At 41.8% G+C, this 20,510-nt stretch overlaps 1 protein-coding gene across 1 annotated transcript in view; it reads left to right on the top strand.

The window, feature by feature from the left end:
• Positions 1–2,336: 2,336 nt before the first annotated feature.
• The window catches only part of snap91a (synaptosome associated protein 91a), a gene marked incomplete at both ends in the record, with an annotated part of 30,603 nt that continues 12,429 nt past the window's right edge, over positions 2,337–20,510 (top strand). Inside the window, one exon of the mRNA XM_080500692.1 lies at positions 2,337–2,466. Within this exon, the coding sequence (XP_080356818.1) occupies positions 2,337–2,466 (130 nt within the window). The remainder of the gene's footprint in view (positions 2,467–20,510) is intronic.

Genomic DNA, 20,510 nt, shown 5'->3' with positions numbered 1-20,510 from the left:
ACTGTATTTAATTTTAATTTTTTGTAAATACGGTGCGGCTTTGACAACTTTTAACATTTCACGTGGGTCAAAGTGAAGACGCTGTGCCATTCCATATCGATGTGACTTAATAAAGATTTCTAATGGTACATTTACACTGTGTCGCCGTTTTTCACACTGGAAATAGTAGCGTTGCGTCTTCCTCCAATTAGTAAGACTGTACGTAAATGTGGCTTAGCAGTTTGTCATAAAGAACTCCGAGCTGGTGGATGTTGGATCACATTTCTATGATGGTGAATGAGGTGAGTTTTGCGTCAGTCCTGAGGGAGGGGGATGATTTTCTTTAGAAATGCATTGGCATTACAATATTTTACAGGACAGTAGATGCTGGGACTCTGTACACTCAAATTTGAGATGTTGAACAACGTTAACCTAGAATGAAGAATTTCACTCCAAGTGAATTTATTATGCTTCATTAGTTATTAGGCACTTATTTGACTTCATTGCTGTGATTCCCAAGCTGATTGGCTTTGTTCTAAATACATACATTGATACATAGATAATCTGTTTATGTACATGGTTGGATTACAAAAAAAAAAAAAAAAAAAGGTTTGCAAAGTTGCATGTTCTCCCTGTGCATGTGTGGGTACATAAACACGTGAGGGTAATTTACATCAATTGGATTAAACGGTATAGAAGATGGGTTGTATCTGATACTATGATGTATATTGATGGGTTGAATATGACTTAAATGGTGCAGCGCATCATATTTTGGATTTTCTTTCCGGTAATTGCATGGGAATAAAAATGAATCCTGGTGTGGGAGGGATTGAAAGAGCAGCATTAGTGTGCAGCAAGGGAGATCAGCACCATGGACAGTGACGAATAGGCGCGCGCGCTCTCTCGCGCCCTGATTGGCTGCAGTTTTGCATGTATGTTTTATGCGCGCACGTGCTCGTAGAAAACAATGTTCGCTCCACATGACCTTCAGACATGAATCCTGGCAGTGAAGCAGCTTTATGAACCCCTGACGTCCTCTTACACATCCACGACTCCTTGTTCTCGTCCATTCTCCTCAGCTCTCGCGATTTCTGGGGGTGGTGGGGGGTGGGAGGGGGTGGTAAAGTAGATATAAAATAATAGAAAGTGGAATCAGCATGACCGCCATGTTGGATGGGCCTCTGCCTCCCTCTATCCACTCATTTCCATAAAATTAAAATGTGACTCCAGGGTATTTCAAATGTTATTTTATTATTTTCTTTACAAATATTAGTTGTATATTTACGGTTATTAAAATGTCAGCTGTATTATTGAACTTTATGCAGATGATAGTAATAAACCTGACGCAAGACATTACATTATGGCTCACAGATTACTTATGTTTCTTCAAGGTACTCTCAGAGCAAACATGGCAGTTTGTCATTAAATGTTTGTATTTTAGCTCACAGATAACTTGCTTTCACTGTCGTGAACTGTAGGTACAGAGGAAGACGTCCTTCCTCTGAGACCCATCCAATATGGCGACGCCTCTGACCACTCCGCAACAGTCTACGTACATTATGTCTATGTTTGGTACCGCTGCGCCACGTGACACATTGGAGGGGGGTGGGGGGGGCAGGGTTGGTTGGGGAATAAAAATAAATAATTAATAATCTAATAAACAACGAGGTTATAGACGCACAGAAAACAACACCATTCAACGGTACTTGCAAGATATTGTTGGGGCGGAAGAGGAGGAGAGTAACAAAAAAAAACCAACAAAAAAAAAAACCCTGGTTGATGGAGGGGTGATGATGCCGATGATGATGATGCTGATGACGACGGTGATGATGGTGCCATCCAGGGTCTGATGCTGCTCTGCACGCCCCGCTGATACACAGGAACGGTCGGACTGCTGGTGTGGCGGTGTGGTGGCCGTGAGGATTATCCGTCCAGGAGGCTGGAGGAGGGGGACGCTGCAGGAGCATCTTCCGGAGCGAAGCAGCGACGAGGAAAAGAAAGAAAGAAAGAAAGAAAGGAAAAAAGGGGAGGGGGGGGGGGAGATCGGGGTGTGTTGGATTCCTTCTCAGATTCCGTGCACACGCTGAGTGAAAGGAGGCTGGCCTTCAGGGGAGGGGGGGCCGAGAGAAAAGTGATCGTTCCAGCGAAACGTCCGTTGGGATCCGAGGTGGGATTCGACCACTTCCAGGCTGCTTTGTTATGCAACTCAAATCAAGTGCGATCCTCCTCTGAGCGTCTCAACGAGGCTGTTCCAGGAGCCGGAGCTCGGGATTACTGGGGCTTGGTGCGTGCTGGGTTGGGGTTGGGGTGGGAGGGGGGGGTAGGACCACCGTGCTGGACGCCTGATCCGAGAGAAGATGTCGGGGCAGACGCTGACGGACCGCATCGCCGCGGCGCAGTACAGCTTGACGGGATCCGAGGTGTCCAGGGCTGTTTGTAAAGCCACCACACATGAACAGACACCTCCAAAGAAGAAGCACCTGGAGTGTGAGTTCATCTATCTATCTATCTATCTATCTATCTATCTATCTATCTATCTATCTATCTATCTATCTATCTATCTATCTATCTATCTATCTATCTATCTATCTATCTATCTATCTATCTGCTGTCCTTTCAACCCTCCACCCGTCCTCCTCATGTACAACTAGGCCATGCACCAAAGCCTCCATGGACCCACCCCCTTACACCTCACACCTCCCCTTCATCCAACACCCCCTCCTCCAAGTGTGTGTTCCCATAGTCTTGCACATAGGCACACACTCTCCACAAATATCTGGCGTTAACAGAGGCCCTCTCTGAACCCAATCCCCTCAACCCCTCATCGTGCTGGTGCCACGTGCGTTGGTGCAGAGCCAGGAGGAAGCCACCAAGCCTTGCACCAGTCACTTAACTCCTGCTGGCAGGAGACCGCTTGAGGAGGCATAATGGTTGGATTGTTGCTGTCAGATGCTTACCTGCATGGGTTCCTCGTCCCAGGTGTGCCGCACTAATAGAAGATACTCATCACAGACAGGCTTCTCTGTGTAAAGTGGTGGTCTGTTTTAAAAGGGATAATGTTTGGTTTTTTTAAAGGGTGCTAGCCGAATTCAAGGGCTTAAAACCAGAAAGGCATGCATTTCACATCCCCCCACCCCCCTGAGCATCCACATACAGCTGATTGGTATGTGCAAACCCTTAAGCACAGGTGAGGTGACAGTGGTCTTAAGGGAGCCGGTGCAAAGGAAAAGAAACCATATTCTAATGCTTGATACACATGCATCACATTGTAAAGCTGTGCTTTATATTTTCATCAGCAGAGCTGGACTACCAGAGAACTTTCAAGTGGACAAAGAGAGAATATGCAAACTCGCAGCAGAAGGCCTCACATCTTAGATTTAAATGTAGTTATCAATACTGTATTGCTGTCCAAAGACCTGACAGTCACTAATACATGTACAGCTAGAAAATGCACATACATTTTTATAAAATAAATGTTATTCAGATTGAAATATTTCAAATGTCAGTTTTAAGTTATACTTAATAATTCAACCATCCCCATCACATCGACAATATCTCAAAGTCAGGGAATAGTTAATTAGATCAATTATTTAAAATTGTTGTCAGGAACATTACCTAGTAAGAAAACCTCAGGGAGACAGAAGACACAGGAATCAAACTGAGAGCGATTTGAAAAAGTTTGAGACAATTATATTACATTATTGTGCCAAGAAGAGACAATATCACAGTACAACCTTTGCATGATTGTCCAGGAGTTTGTCTCACAATGAATCAGAGGTTCCAATCTTGAACACAGGCTGCAAAATTACACATCATTCTTTATGAGACAAAACAAGAAGAAGCATTGAAGCAACTTGGTCATCAGTCCATCACAGGACAAACGCTGACATTATTTTGGTGTCAGCAACTTGTGTCTTGTGGGAGGAAACTGGATTTCCCCAGAGAAAAAACCCCACACAGGCACAGGGAGAACATACAGACTCTGCACAGAAGCCCACAAGCCCAACATCTTATATAATGTGAGTGTAGAAATATCTGGTAAGACTTTGGCTTTTCAGTCATATTCATCTTTTTTTATATGTGAAAGGCCTAGATTTAAAGAGGCTAAGTAGACATGGAGCCGGCGTCTTTGTTTCTATCTGACTAAAGCCAAACATACTGCCGGTCCAAGTTTCTCCCTTCTCAAGAGAACCAAATTAGGTCCTCAATAAATCTTTAACTTGGATTGGATGGATGTTTATTTCTGAAAACAAGCAGGAATCATTATAAACTTGAGGGAAAACCCTGATATTTGACAGCGAGTAAATATTGATCCAATCTTCTAGATAATTCCATCCTTTATTTATCGCAGATAGTTTTATTTGAACACATTGTTTAATTAATAGATGATCATGTGAACTGTTATCAGTAGTTGTTGATGCCTGCAGCCCAGAGATAATCACTGTAAAAGAGCTATGCGCATGAATAAGGTAAATGTTTGGTGAAAGTTATTAATACTTGCTTAATGCAGACAATTGAAGGACAATCCTCTCTCTTTTAATACTGTTCATAAAACACTATAAGCCCACCAAGGGATTGTACATTGTAGTGATGTCATATAGTAACATGTACGTTGGAATTAAAAGACACATATATTTGCACATTAAAATAACGACAAGCATAAGCTAAGTAATGGTTTCACTTGAATGTATGACCTGTGTCTAGACGGAAGATTGAAGATGTTTATTATAAATGTGTTGTTGTTCTCATTTCATTATTTCCTGTATTGGAAGGTACAACACATGCAGACTCCTTTAGCTCCTGGACTCTTTCACTACAGAAACATGTTGTGCAGAATGTACCGTTGCTTTATCTTGCAAATATCCCATATGGGACATGCATTGCGCAAAAACCTGTAAATATTGTTTATAGCCTTCACATTCATGCAGTAAAGATCAAATATGTTGAATTTAACTTTAAAAGCTTAATGGACCTTGTCCTCTAAGATAAAAATGACATGGTTCAATTTACATTTTGAAATGAATTGCAAGGAAGTTCTTAGAATGAGGCCTGGTTTGAACGCCCCATTGACTAAAGATCACAGCCATCATCATATCAGAAAAATCTCTGTTTTCTCTCATAGTTGTAACGATGAACCACGGAGGATGACACACCCTCCCTGACTGGTAGCTGTTTACATGTGATGAAACATTCACACCAGAGAGGTGACAAGAAGAAATCAATCCACCTATTTGCTGGTGCCTGGGTTGAAATATAGAAATTAATAATGATTAGCCACCAATCAGAGTATAAAAGAGGAAAAGGCTGCTTCAGTCAGCAGTTTGTTGTGCTTCTGGATGCAGAATTATCGCCCTCAATATATTCACAATTCCCTACCCATGCCTCAATCTCTGTCCCGCTGAGAAGCTGAAGTCAGAACTGAAAACGGTCAAGCTGAGGATGTTATTTCCTAAAATGTCAGTCGTATTGTTGGTAGCACAGCCACTGATGTCTTTTCAGAAGAGTTCAGCAGAGTCAATGCAAAAACGTAAACAGAGTCACACCAGCAAAACATATCCAGCGGTCTATTTAATCTATAAACGCAGAGGATTGCAGCAACCAGTAATGTAATAATGGCCAATCATTTAATAACTGCTAGTAATGTAATTTGTACATTTTGAATGAAATAAAGCCAATAATGTGCCCACTTGCCAATAATGTATTAAACTAGTAAAAGCTGTTTCACAGCCATAACTGAGCGAGAGAGATGCATTTATGTTTCCTCAATGAATGAACATGACAAGTGTGCCATCCACAACACTTCATTTTGATAAGCACCACGTGAACAGTCGAGCACAGACCTTCGCTAACGCCACATTTGTTTGCTGAACCGAGTTAGCATCTCTAGCAGGATAGCCATTAGCTCATATGAATGCTAATTAGGAAGGTCAGGTAGCTACATCACTGTGTGAAACACTGAGCAGGGCGTCTCCGTGGCAACAGGCGCTGATCTCCTTTGCCTCTCTTATCCGCTTTGTATGGTAATGTTTTCACAGCTTTGGAAGATAAAAAAAAGGTTTTATTATCAAGAAATACAGTCGAAATCCACATCCTGTGGTTGTGGGAGAAAAGAAAATCCTCACTGCTCGGGATCGGCGATCCCCTTAAACACGGTAACAAACATATATTTAAGTAGCTGGAGTAGAACTGAGAGAACCCCAGGCCGTGCATGCTAACTCTACACAAAAAGGCCCCAGACAGGAGTGATACACAGATCTTTTTGATTGAGGGGCTAGAACATGACAACTAATTTAGAATGCATTCACACGACAACGCTTTCAAGTTGAAATGGAACCCGTCTCCGTTTACATGACAACGGTGCTCGGAGCCACTCAAAACACAACGTTTTGAAAATGCTCCAACTCTGTCTCAAAGAAAACGCAACTTTTCTGAAAAGCTGCTACTGTGCGGCCGTAGTAAATAGTTCTTCCAGACTAGACAGACAATAACAACAATGGCTGTCTCCAGAGTTTCATGACTCCCAGTCCATATTCTTCTGGGACTTGGTGGTTTTATAGTTAAGAGTCACCGTGATTACAGTCCAACTTCATCGTCTGTCCATACAAATCTCTGTGTACTCGCCATTGTTAATGTTTATAATGTTTATTCTTTCGCTGAACGAAAGTACATCGATTTCAGCGTTCCTGCCGTTTCCCTGGAAAAGGACATAATTTTTCATGTTGCTGTGTTAATGCGAAACTTTTCTGAAATGAAAATGCCAAAACAAAACCTTTTTCACTTGAAACATCGTCGTATAAATGGGGCCAAACTCAAAAGTCTAGATAGGATGTAGTCCTGAAGAGGGAATAACCTTTATATTGTAATTTTCTAGAAGTAAGATCAGTACAAAAACTAATAAGAAGCTCTGTTTATTTATTTTTGAGGTGAGAGTACTGAACACTTGACACTGTGACCCATGAGAGATCTCATGAGCATTAGTTTTGCCTCCATCGCCAAGTCCACCTCATTGTGAAACGTGAATGACTGTGACACCGGGGTGACGGCCTCGGGGACGTTGTCTGACATTGTGTCCCGTTTATCCACAGCTGGCATTTACCTCGCCGCGCTGCTCAGAGCTGCAGCAAATAAACATTCACCTTTTCTTCTGCTCCTGCGAGCAGAAAGACAAATCATCATCATCTCGTTTTGTATTGACAGACTTGATGTGCTTTGTTTCTCCTTAAGGGCAAGCAAAATTATATTACGATGCTTCAAAGGTATCGAGCATCTTCTAAAGTACCAAATTCCTCTTTTTCTCTATATTTTGTGGGATTTCTCTCATCCTGGGTATCATCACGCTGCACCAATCAGCAGTTACTCATTAGATAAATCTGCTCTTTCATCGTGAGCAGATAACCCCCCCCCAAAAAAAAAAACGAGTGTGTGCTTGTTGAATGGCGAAAGGGACTGTTGTTGGTCGCTGTATGTTGTGTCGCTCTAAAAATATCCCCCATAGATTGTTCCACTGACGGCTGAATGTGTGCCGGCCTGGTTCGAGGGACATCCAGGGCAGTAAGCTGCTCGCGCTGCAATCCCACAGTCTGTAGATACAATGAGACAGAGGAAAACGCAGAAGTGGAGGAACCCCACCCTGGATAGATCGTACTGGAAATGTCTGGGATGAAAGTGTAAACGGATATAGAGTTTTCATTTCATTAATTGACATTGTCGGGAACCTTTGAGCCCGTATCTCACTGGGCTCGGTTGTGAACGGTGTGAACTCAAAACATTTGCAGGTTTGTGAGCGACATGCTTGACGTAATATGACTAAGTCTGTTCACTGAAGACAAAATTTGGTGGAACTTTTTGAAAGCACTCCTATCTTTGTGGTGCACACGCACAGCGACGTTTCATAAAAGTAGTTTTTTTCTCCCATTTCCACAGACGTTGTGAATATTTCTTCTGCACATGAGCGAGTAGATTAACAATAACAACAACGGCGGACTCCGGAGTGTCATGGCGCTCAGTCCATAGCTTCTATATCTTCTTGGTATTTTTAATAGTAGACAGTCATCGTAAAAACAATCCAACTTGGCCGTCTGTCCATACGAATGTCCGTGTTCTCGACATTGTTACTGTTTCTAGCGTATTGTTCTCTGCGCAATCGTGTGTGTGTGTGTGTGTGTGTGTGTGTGTGTGTGTGTGTGTGTGTGTGTGTGTGTGTGTGTGTGTGTGCTTTTATTACAAAAACAACCAACAGCAACCACTAGTGGCCAGATATGAAAATTACATCATTTTCAGCACAACGTGTTTGTACTTGAAGGGATTGTTGTAGAGAGAGACTCTGTCCTTATATGGTAAACACCGCAGCAATTAACCTTCGTGTCAGGGTCTCATGTCGCTCTACGTTTAACGACAACTGACCACGATACAGATCGGAAGTCCTCCATTAGATGGTTGGAGCTCTGGGAGCAGCACAGATTGGTCGTCCGACACCCCACGTGCTCCAAGTGTGTCATCCATGAGCACCTCCATGCACTGATCTGCGTGTGTGTGTGTGTGTGTTTGTGCATCGACTAAAAAGTGCCTGCATGCCACAAGCACTTGGCGTCTTTCCAGTGTGAAGGGCTGGAGTGTGGATCCGCCCGGTATTCAGGGTGGTGCAGTGGAGGGCGAGCAGCTGTGAGTCAAATGTCTGAATAGGCCGAAGCTTTGAAGGCATTAGATTTGTCAACACATTTTCGAGAAGATCTGAATGTTTTGTCAAAATCGCTGTCAAAATCGGAATATGTTTCCTTTATTTTGTTGTGTGCCGATGGAGTAAAATCATCTGCTACCAACTGGACGACCCACTGCTGAGGATTTGACCTATAATAGCTTTAGAAGCGTGATCCTCACAAGAGAGGGGAACATTAAATGGTTCATTGTGTATTCCCAACTGCCCATTAGATATAAAGTAGTAGAACCGTCCTCCACTGTTTTGGAATTATAATTCATTCCTCCTGCAATGATCTGAACATTTATGGAACATATTCATCCAGCAGGTCAAGTATTGCTGTGGAAGTATTGTGATATAAAAGTTTTTCAATGATCTCGGTGCAGTAATGTGTCCATCGACCCTGCTGGCACATCTCAGTCATATTAACAGACGCTTGTTAAGGATATGATCAGCAGAAGTTAGATTTACACCAATAGTAGATTTTTATAATCGCATAGGCACCAAATTTGAAGTTTTATGACCCGCCAAAAGTTAAAGTCAGTGGTGCAAAAACCTCCAATGATTGTCTGTAGTGGGAGGGTTACAGGAAATGCAATGTTTAGAGGCACCAGAGAACATGGCATGTTTCTCGCCTTTAACTTGATGATGATGATGATGATGATGATAATGATGATGATGATGAGCTTCTTGAACACTTGGTTCGCCTCCTTGGAGTGGCACTGAAGGAACTGTGGGATTAACATGAAGACTGTAGTGAGAGGTTCTGAGATCTATTATTGACCCCATCAAGGACTTTGCACGTCAACGCCATGTTTTTTCCCCATGCTAAGTTTTAGTACATGTAGAAGGCCAGACTGCCAAACATAATCCTCATATATTTCTCAAGAATAAAGTGTTTGGGAGCCATAGACAAGCAGATGAACATTTCCATCCTTTACACCGCTCTATCCTGTTCAGGGTCTCGGGGCTTTGGAGCTGGTAACAGCTAACTCCTACACTGGAGCTAAAGTGCTTTGGTCTGTACAGCAAAAACACAAAACGAACATTCATCTCCCGTGACCCACACAAGTTACTCATATTTCCATTAAAATCATTTGCAAGTCTTGACAGACCGTGGGATCTCCGACTCCGACATTGCTTTTTTTTTCAGTATAACCCTTATAATAGGACGACGGGAACCAGAGACTATCTCTCTAACCATGGCGGATTGTTCTAAATATTGTTTCATAAATTGACATACTATTAGTTCCAGCATCCACTAATTTCCATTGTTCATCATTTATTCTTGCAAATAAAACCAAAAGGATGTACAATGACAAAGAGTTTTCTCTCCCCCACAATCAGTGGCCTGTGATTTTGCACCAGTGTGAAATAGCACTCCGGCATGTCAGTCACGTTTGTGTTGAAGATACTGCAGCGATGGAGTCAGCCTGGATTGATTAATGGATTACACATCAGCTGAAAAATGCATCAGTTAAACCAGCGTTTATTCTTCCCACTTCACTCTGCTGCAGCAGGACAGTGAGATTTTGTGCTGCTTGGTTTCAACCCCAGTAAAACAACTAAATACACATTTTTTTTTGTTCTTACCTCACCAATATAGGTTCACAACAAAAGCACTTGAATCATCAGGTTTTCTGGATTGGGACAGCTGAGCTTTTCCTTAGTCTGAATACTCAGACTTTAGAGACTGGATGTGAGGACACGCATGGCTTCTGCAGCTCCGAGGGCGGCAACTCGAGTGGAACAGGAAATGAATGTCAGCCAAATGAAGATGGCTCTGTTTCCAAAGACCGATCCTCATGGCTTCCATCTCTATCACATAACACTCGTGTTGCTGAAACATCCTCAGTCTTCACGAGTTCATAAAAAAAAAAAAAAACAGGACAGGTTTTATCGCTTTGGTTTCATATGAATTACAGCCCCTACATTTCCTCTTCTCCTCCAAAACAATGTTCATCTTCGTGACCTTGTCGTTGATTAAGCCTCGTTCCTGAGTTACGGCAATAATTATCACCGCTCTAAATCTAGTCACTCCAATTAACAGGTTTTCCTAACACGGAGATGCGATTAACACGATGCTGGGAGCGAACGCGTCGAATATATTACCTGCTCTGCACGCCTCTGTGTGTGTGTGTGTGTGTGTGTTGGTGACGGGGGGAGGAAAAAGCAGGAGGATAAGCAGTGAGGAATATAAACAGCGTGCTGTGTCCCCTTTGGCTGCTATGGTGCTGTTACCACAACATGAGTCACTGTCAATGTGTTGCTACATTTGAGAGACAGACTGGCTCTTTGAAGGACGGAGGACCAGGGCGGGGCTTCATGGTTTGGTAATTTCATCAGTTGGTGTGTCCCTGCAAAGCAGCACGGTTTAAGTTTCCCTTTGAAATTTGCAAAATTCAAGAATTTCAGGGAACAATTCTTCTTTTCATTTCATTTTCATTTTTTTATTAAAATTTCATTTCATACATGCTCAAAATCAATATCAAGTCCAGATTGCAAACCAGATTACCAAAGATATTTCACCACACAAACAGTGAATAATTACAGCAGAACAATTTAATCAGATAGCATGTCCGAAAAGGAGTGGGAAGAAGTTATTGCTTCTTAACTTATTAAATCCCACCCCTTCTCTATAAATAATATATCATCTTATTTAGCATTCGCTTCTTTAATATTCAACTCATTTACACATGTTAGAACTATTATATTGAGACATTATCTGATGAAAAGGTATCAATAATTGAAATTCTTTTGAATAATTAATGATATGTAATATAGAATAAATATAATAAAGTTGTTTGGCCATATCCAATTATACATACATAAATTACTTTAAGTAAACATTATACAATTTATATGCATAGAAATGTATTCACACATATACCAACATGTAGAAATATAGAGCATGTAGGCACATTTGCTCACAGTCCATCTTTATATTGTTTAAAAATCATCTTTTTCTTATATCTTTTGTCATTTTTATACAAAATGTTGTTATCCAACAGTTAAAATGCATATTCTACTTTCAGTATTGAGTTTGCATGTACTCCCTGTGCATGGTTAGATTAACTGATCACTGAAACACCCGTAGGTGTGAATGTGAATCTCGGTTATTGTCTCTTTGTGTCTCCCCGTGGAGGACTGGTGAGTCATGACACGTCTTTGGTTGCACTGCTTTTTACCCAATATCGACTGACGGCTCCTTTCAATCCTGAACGGGATGAAGCCGCGACAGAAGACGAGTGGATGGTTCTTGTGTTCAGGATCATTGTCCTTTTGAAGGATGAAATGTCAACCTGTACATTTTAGTGCTTTTGGCTCCAGAATGGGCTTGTTTACCTCTGTGTTGCTTCCGTCTGCGGTGAAATCTTCCATAAATGCCAGGGTGCTCTGTTCTGCTGGCAGCAGTAATTGGGCTGAGCTTTTAGCCAAGCCTGTTTGCTTTGGCTCATGAACTGCACACTGTCTTCTTTTTTTTCCTTTTTTTTCTTTGGTTTTTTTTTTTATTTGAAAAAGGGTTTAATGTAATCAACCTAAAGAACTTCGGTTTGCAAACCTCACCGGTTTCCTTTTGTACTTTTATGAGCTGCCTCCCCGACTATTTATTTTTAATGAGCCTTGCATGTGCTGGCAATAATTTCAGATAAATATTACATACTCATGTTTTACACATCGGAGGTGACTGAGACTTATCAATGAGGCCAATTGTAGATCTCGTGGCTCGGTTTTGGTCCCGGCTGAGGCGGAGTGGCTGGGAAAGCTTGTCTTAAACCAATGTTTAACCAATTTACGGCTCTCTCGTTGCATTACATTTATCTACGATGAACTATACTATTGATTTTGGCATCTCACCATGGTCATATCCTACGCGTGAACTACCATTTGTAGCCAGATGTCCAATTACCGTTTGAGTCAGGCTTTGTGTCACTTCTAACACTGGACTCTCCAAATATTATTCGTGTTTCAGACTGTGATTCTGTGACCGAGATGTCTGTGGCTTCTGTGCTTCATTATTACTCCCACTCTGCTCCTCTTCCTTCCTTCCTTCCTTCCTCTGTGCTTCAGAGCATTGTTTGCCTAATGGAGAGTTGCAGTGAACAGAGGATTGTGAAAGAAGTCGTTGAGAGGTCTCAGCATGCATCGCAGTGCTGATCGCACGGCGGGTGTCTTCGAAAAGCCCAGAAATGTCTCTCTAATGTCGAACCTTGTGTGTGAGGCAGATAGTTCTAGTAGCAGTGAATGTCCAGATTAATGAGCCAGGTCGAGCATCTCCTCCTGCAGCTGCCATCAGATTGTTGTCTACTTTAAATCAGAGCATCAAATTGATTTGTTTTTCTCTTCCTTAATGCTGCCCTCATCTTAGTCTTGTCAGAATGCCCAGTCGGAGACATATCATATCGTATCCGCTGCACTGAACTCCTGTTATCATTTCAGAAACTAATTTATGTCAAAGTGGCTCTTTGGTGAGGTTTATGCGCCAAAACACACGATTTCAGTCGCAATGCATATTAATCAATGTCACGATGACCACAATAAACACGTCGGTAATGCTTTCACACAGTTGTTGGACAAACATACAAGATTAGGTTCAGGAAAACATGAAACATGAAAACATTCCATGTTTCATTCTTACTGTTAACAATTTGTCATTGCGTTTCTCACAACAGCTAAAAAAAACACACTTCATGAGGTATCCTCTGTCGGTGCAGTTAGAGTGTACTGTTCTTATACTAAACGATACCTATGAGAGTGATCACAATCAGATATCATGAGGATGTGTTGAAGGCAAGAACAAATAGGATTAGGATACTGTGCTTTTTTTATGCATGGTTTCTTGTGTGTTTTGTCTTGTTTTGACACTATAAAAGAAAAGTTTATTTTATAGTGTCAAAGACAAAGGCAAGACAAAGTACAGTTCCTTTGGTAGTCCACAGTACTGTCTGTTTTTTGCAAACTCATGCAGGCATTCTCTCTGGGCAACTCAGGATTGTTACATAACTGAGCGGTTTTAGGAATCAGTGTTAGATTTCTAGCTGTTCTCATTGTCCCATAAACTTGTTGTAATCACCCCGTTACATTTCACCTGACAACTCAGTTTGAATATTCTGAGCCAGAGTTTTTCTTGGTTTTCAAGGGAGTTAGAATAGAAAAAGACCTTTTCTTTTTCTCTGCAGCTTTCGAATCATATGGACAAAAAGTACCATATATCCATTAAAAAAAAAAAAATTCTATTCCCAGTACATTCTTTATTTCAACTATTCTGTAGTTACCAGCAGAATGCCCATAGCACAAACAGATATAGATTTTTCTTTGTCGTGGAAAGAAAAACAGAAATCAAAGCAGATGATTATTGTTTGTTTTGTCTCCCTTGGATATTGTAGAACTTTTGACCATGAGCCACAAAGCAGGAACTGTAAAAGAAAATGTCCCCATGCGAGGTGAGCAGGTAATAAAATGACCAACAAAGCTAAAAAAACAGAAATGCACATAGTGGAACAAGTTTATATTAAAGCTGCAAGCAGCGTTGGCCGGGACCTCTTTTGGTGAGTTTGCTGCAAAAAAAACAATAATAACTGGCCCGTCGGAGTCGGCCCAATCATACCCCCTTTGGCCCCTTTAAATATTGATCAAATATACATTTTGAAGGTTTTAACAAAAAAGCATTTTTATTTTGAAAAATGTGGGGGGGCTTTTATTTTCAAAACCTACTAAACTCTAATGTAGCTCGTGGCATAGAGGCCACCACCTAATCCCAACCCGAACCCTCATTTGTCTGGTTTCCATAGATAAGGATCTATCAAGCCACTAGGGTTAGTCTGGTAACTCTGACCCTAGGGTCAATTAACCAATTAACTAGTGATCTGTAACCCGAACCCTGCGGAGGCTTGGCCGTCGGTGCTCGGTCCCTAATAATAAGAAATACTACAGGAACCATAGGGTCCTTCCTGGTCTTTCTGCTCGGTCCCTAATAATTCCTGTACAAGTACCTGTATAAGTGCAGGTCCCTCTGTTGCCTGAGTATTGGTATTTTAGAGGAGCTGTGGGCAGGAAGAAGTACAATTAGAGTAATTAGAGGAAGATTGATCAGAGGACACAGCTGGGAAAGAAACAGATCAATTCTCCAGGAAAAAGATTTATCCCCTATGATGAGGAAGAGATTTGTTAATGATGAGAGAGAATGAACAATGTTTACCTTCCGGCTCCAGAACAAAGGTCCATTTGATACTCAGTCCGATGAAGCGTCACACGGTAAATCAACCTGGTGCAGCTTCCAGGGTGTTTTCTGTCGTCAAGACAAACATGAGCGCACACACAGACAGACACACACACACACACACGTGTGTGTTCTTGAGTTTGAGTTCAGTATCCAGGGAAACTGCAAAATACGCTTGACAGAGACCTAGTCATATATCTAAATATTCAACAAAATATTGTGACTCAATGATTGTGTTTCACATCCACTGGAAGATTTTAGTGATTTTTTTTTTACAGCCACAGCTTTCAATAGTGTTTTCCTTCTTCTCCAATCAGATGTCTGGCTTTCATTGTTTTTTTTTTCCTCAGTAGATTCACGAGCAAAAACAAGTACTTGTAATATTTTAAGGTGCTTCAAATACTTTCAGAAAGGGCATTGTTCTTTATATTTCAGATGCAGATCTGATTCATTAAATTATATTTCAAATACATCTTTGTTCGGTACTGACAAAACCTTTGAGTGTATTATTCATTTTATACAGCGTTTTATTCTTTGAGTTCGATTTGATATTGTGTGTTTGTGCTTTTGTCTTTATCATTATATCATATTGAAGCATTGTTAAATCGTCAGCTTTGCTGTTGTTTGAGATTGAACTACGCGTGAAACTGTGTATGAAGCAGTTTAACCTTCCACAGTTGGCGTACTACTCACACACTGATGCTTCACATAATGATATTTTATTTATCTTTATACTTTGCTGCTGGTGTATCACTGCTTTCACTCCAGATTCAGATACACTGATAAAAGGTTTTGCTGCATTCTGTCAGTTTTCTATGAGACACAACGGGCGTACAATCTGAAGGTCATGAATAATAAATAGATAAAGGGGATTCACCACCCACAAGCTGCATCTCATGCACCAATATCAATTCCACCAACCACTTTGTAAAACGTCACTTAAAAAGCTGCTATCTGTGCTCCCAGCAGCAGCAGTGTTGTAAAAGACGCCAGCTTCTCCCTCAGATGTCACTTCCATCCTCCACAGTGTCCCAATGGCTGCCTCTTCATTTGGCTACAATGCCACATCCGTGCTATGCTACGCTGGGATGCAGTGCATTCTGGGATTTTTTTTCCTCCCCCCCCCCCTTGCATGTTGCTTGAGGTTAAGAAGAGCTATAAATAAACGCCGTGCTTTCACGGTCCATTCATGTGTCGCTCGACAAAGCGACACTCCTGCAGCATGGCTTGTATCACGCTCTCATGCAGACTGGGTAAAAAAAAAAAAAAAAGCCAGCTCAGAAATCAGGTGAAGGCTCAGCGTGGCAGCGATGGGAAAGTTAATGCTCAGTATTAGTGGTGTTGAATATTTCAGCCATGACTCACATACATCTGGCCCTGACGATATGACCCCCGCCAGTTCATCGCTGTCAAGACGATTTCACAAAGATTTTTTATTTATTTATTTTTTTTTATTTTTCCCCGCATCTTTCGTGTCACTGCAAATACGAGAGCCTGTTGCCGTGGAAACCACCTTGACATGTCCCCAGTGGCGCTTGGATATTTGTAAAAATACTAAGCTATGAAAATGGAGGGTGAAGCGTGTGTTGTCGTGCAGCAAGCTGGAGTGTGGTCCGAGGCTGCGTGCATGCTCGGCAGCTTGCCCTGAGTTGTACTCACACACGCACGCACGCATGCACACACACACACACACACACACCCAGAGTGGCTTTGATATCACTTTACAGTTATCGATGTGTCAGGGGATGCCGGTTGAAATGGGAGTCCAGCCTGTGCGTCGTGCTGCAGGGCGTGGCCGACACCGCAGGGCGCCCCGACATGGAATTCAGTTGCAGTTATCCGACACCGTGCAGGTCAGCGGAGCACAGATCCCACTCAGCACGAAGCACCTGCAAGCTTTCAGCCACCCTCGGATAACAGGGTCTGTTTGTGCTGCATCTTTTCGAGGTTGCAGGCCTGTTTGCCTGTTTGTTTCTATTTTTCCTCTCCTGTCTTATCAAATTATGAACAAATCCCCATAAACGTGTGAGGGCAGCGACTTCCCTCTTTCCGCTCTCTGCGACGAAGCGAGAATCCTCAGGAATTTCCACAGGCTGAAGGAGAACATACATTTCTGAGAATGCACAGTTTCTTCTCCAATCATGCATTGAAGCTATTAAACGACCCATGACAGTAATAACCTTGTGTAACATGCAAAACTTCCCCAGGCTTCAAATGAAGGACGCGAGTAATGTGGTGTGATGGTCTCGGGGCTGCTGAAGAAAACGCGATGAGCTCTGATTTTGCCAGTAAAAGCCATTTTGAGGACATGATTTCATCCCGTTTTGGGATGTCTTGCATTTCAAAATTCTGAATTGATGCAACGCCACCATACTTTGCCGTAAACACACTCGTCGTTGACTCTTATTACAAAATAAAGCGAAGTGCTCGATTTCAGTTTGCTTGTTAATGAGCCGCAGTTTCCTTCACCGAGACGGTTGTTTGTCGAAGTTGTTTTCCAAACCACGCATCATCGGCCGTAAATAAACGTCAACTTTGTAAGCAACGACTGCTGCTGTTGGCATTTTGGTAATTTATAAATCTGTTTCTTTCAAAAAGTGCTCACATCCACATTGTAGAGCATCTTCCTCCAACTCGCTGTAACTTCTTACTTCAGTAATATAAGTATGTACCGGTACACATTATAAAGATGCATAAGTGAAGATGAAAGTAGTTACATCTTCATCTTCATGTTCCTGCGAGCCAGCAGCAGCAAATAGCTCCATCAGTGCAGGAAACTGCATGGGGGTTTGGGGGGATTTAAGTGTAGATGTGACTATTGCTGTAATCAGTAGCTCCTACAGCTGGATGGACTCGCACTGCAATTACTTGCAGCCTTTCAGTACCACCACTTCTCCGTGGCAGCGCTCGCTGTTCCTGCGCTCCCACCAGGGTCTCGTCAATATGGCGTCTCCTGTTGTCACCTGCACATGTACTGCAGACCCTTCCAGACCCTGGTGTCTGCATTTCCTGTTGTTTTAATTTGATTGTATGCTGTGAGATTTTTTAGAAACATTTATTCTCGCTGGGAGAATGAGTGTCTTCTAGTTTTCTGATAAACCTCTTAGCATGCTGCAGAAGTTAGAGCAGCACTTCCGCATGTTGGAATTGACAGAACAGGAAATCAATGCTGCCTTGTCTCATAAACTACACGTGGCTGCACTTTCCCTTGTTCATTGTCTGCCAAGAAGGATCAGACCAGTTGATGCAGGTTAATTCAGTGCAGTGTGATCCACTGTTCTACACTCTGAGGTCATGTGACATATTTGATCGGTTTGTGTTTCCAGCCCGTGATACTTTCAGATAATCAGGATAATCGTGGATTATTGTGTTGTGGTTTCATGCTAATTAAAAAAAAAAAACACTATTGGTATTGGTTCTGGATCTAATTGCTCTGATTATACTGGATTTATATTTATCATTGTCTCAACACAGATCATTTGAACAATGGACCCAGTGTCTGGAGTCGTGTGTACTGAAGCAGGGGGATACAGTATCTGATCATGTCAGTGGACTTTTTTATTTCATTCATAAGTGTTTTGTGAAGCAGTGAGGAGCTCAAGATGACCGACATGTCGAGGATGTTGAAGAACTGACAACAGTGTATTTGGGCTTGAAACCATTCAAAGATCAGGAGTAGGTTTGGCTGGAAACTAGTTTTTTAAGAATTCATGTTTTCTATAAAGATGCATGTTTAAATGTAGCTTCTTCTTGTTACATTTTCCTGAAAAAGCTGTAGACTTTTCATTTAGGCTTTCACAAATTTGCATTTCAAGCACAATTTTCTCTGGAACTGTAAAATAATGTGGCTAAATAAACCTAAACAACAAATCGACAGTTCAATCACAACTGATGTTACCAATAATATCTGATGAAGTGATAAACAATCCAACACTGCCAATTGTTTCAATCATCCTCACACACTGGGAAATTCCTGCTTCAGAGAAAGAGACATGGAGTCGTTTACCCGGTTTGCAGAAGAGGAGGGAAATTCTGCTGTCGAAGCATTGAAACATTAAAGCACTTACCATGCAAATAGGTTCTTGTCTGAAAATTGCAGCGTTGCCTTCTGGGACTTGTTGGATTTAATCTAGGATATAACACAGCCCAGCCCTGCTACATCACTGTTTAAACGGTGAACAGGACCATAAAATTATTTATGATTCCGTCTGCTGTACGTTGCCACAATAAAGGAAATGGAAACAGGCTTCAAACGTACAAATAATTGTTCCTAATGATGAGTATCTGTGTGTGCCGTGTCCTTCGTCTCTTACTCCTCACGCTTGCACATATAAATAATTGAGTATGGTGGTGGGGAGAGACGGTGAGTCAGGAGATCCTGCAGAAGTGTGGCTCTGCATCTCAATCAGAACTGCGACTCCGATTCACTTCCAACTGCAGAAATGTATCGCCGACTAATTGGCGTTCAAAGGGGGATGGAGGTCATGGGAGGTTCACAGCCCTCTGTTGGTGAGCTCTCATGGGATTACGGTGGCTGTGTAGTGATGGAGACGTTTCATGAAGGGGCTTTAATATTTTGTCTCACAGAAGCACCAGACTTCAGAGGAGGAAAAGTAGAGAAACAGAGAGTGAAACAGACCAACTGACAGACAGAGGAATGGAAAGCGTCGGATGATGCAGGCTGCTGACTCATCAGCCCTGCAGGGATTATCCTTCGCACTTGGTGTGTGCGTGCGTGCATGTGCGTGTGTGCGTTTCCTGTCTTACTATCCTTACTGCATGATGAAAGCATGATGGAGGAAGCAAAAGAGCCAGAGGACTTGAAGCATAAACTATAGCTAAGTGACCTTGGGAATATTTTTACATTATTATTCATTCATTTTCTTTCACAACCTCCTGCTGCTTCCATGTTTGGTTTTATTCAGGGAAAAAATAATACGCAGCCAGCTTGTATAAATCCAAAGTTCGCTGATCATTTGTGGGGGGGGGATATACAGTATGTTATATATTCAGTTAAAAGGACTCTGTTACAAATAATTGGTTTTATTTCTCTAAAATGTTTAGTTGATCTCCTGAATCTTAATTCCAAAAACTTTGTTTGTCCATTAAAGACATTCACGTACTCATTGTAAAAAAAACCCAACAAACCTCTCAATAGATTAATACTAATAGAACTGATGTGTTGTGCACCTCTCGTGCAAGATGCTGGTTTCTCCTGATAGTTCATTATTGATTACTACTGAATTTTTCAATCTGTTTATTACCAGGCTGTAGATCTCATGTAATTGTATTTCTATACAGAAAAGCTTACTCCCATTTCAGAAAACTGGACTTCAGAGACAATTTCATGCACAATGGCTGCTTGTTAGAGTCAGCAGTATAATTCAAGAGAAAAGCATTAAACTCAGTATTAATCCATCTTGTAACATTTAATTTTCCTCATATACATCATTTACAGAAATCCTATTTGTTCCAAAGCACCCATCAGTCATTCCTCTCTGCCATGATCACTGGCGATGTTCGGCTCTGTGCTGGTGGGGGATTTAGTGTGGTTACTGGCATTAGATCTGCCTCCGGCTGGGGCGGAGGATCCAGCAGCCACCTTTGAGTTGCCTG

The sequence above is a fragment of the Blennius ocellaris genome (assembly GCF_963422515.1).
Source record: "Blennius ocellaris genome assembly, chromosome: 8".
Lineage (NCBI taxonomy): Eukaryota > Metazoa > Chordata > Actinopteri > Blenniiformes > Blenniidae > Blennius > Blennius ocellaris.
Note: the sequence above shows the minus strand (reverse complement) of the source record. Positions and strands in the feature narration are given on the sequence as shown.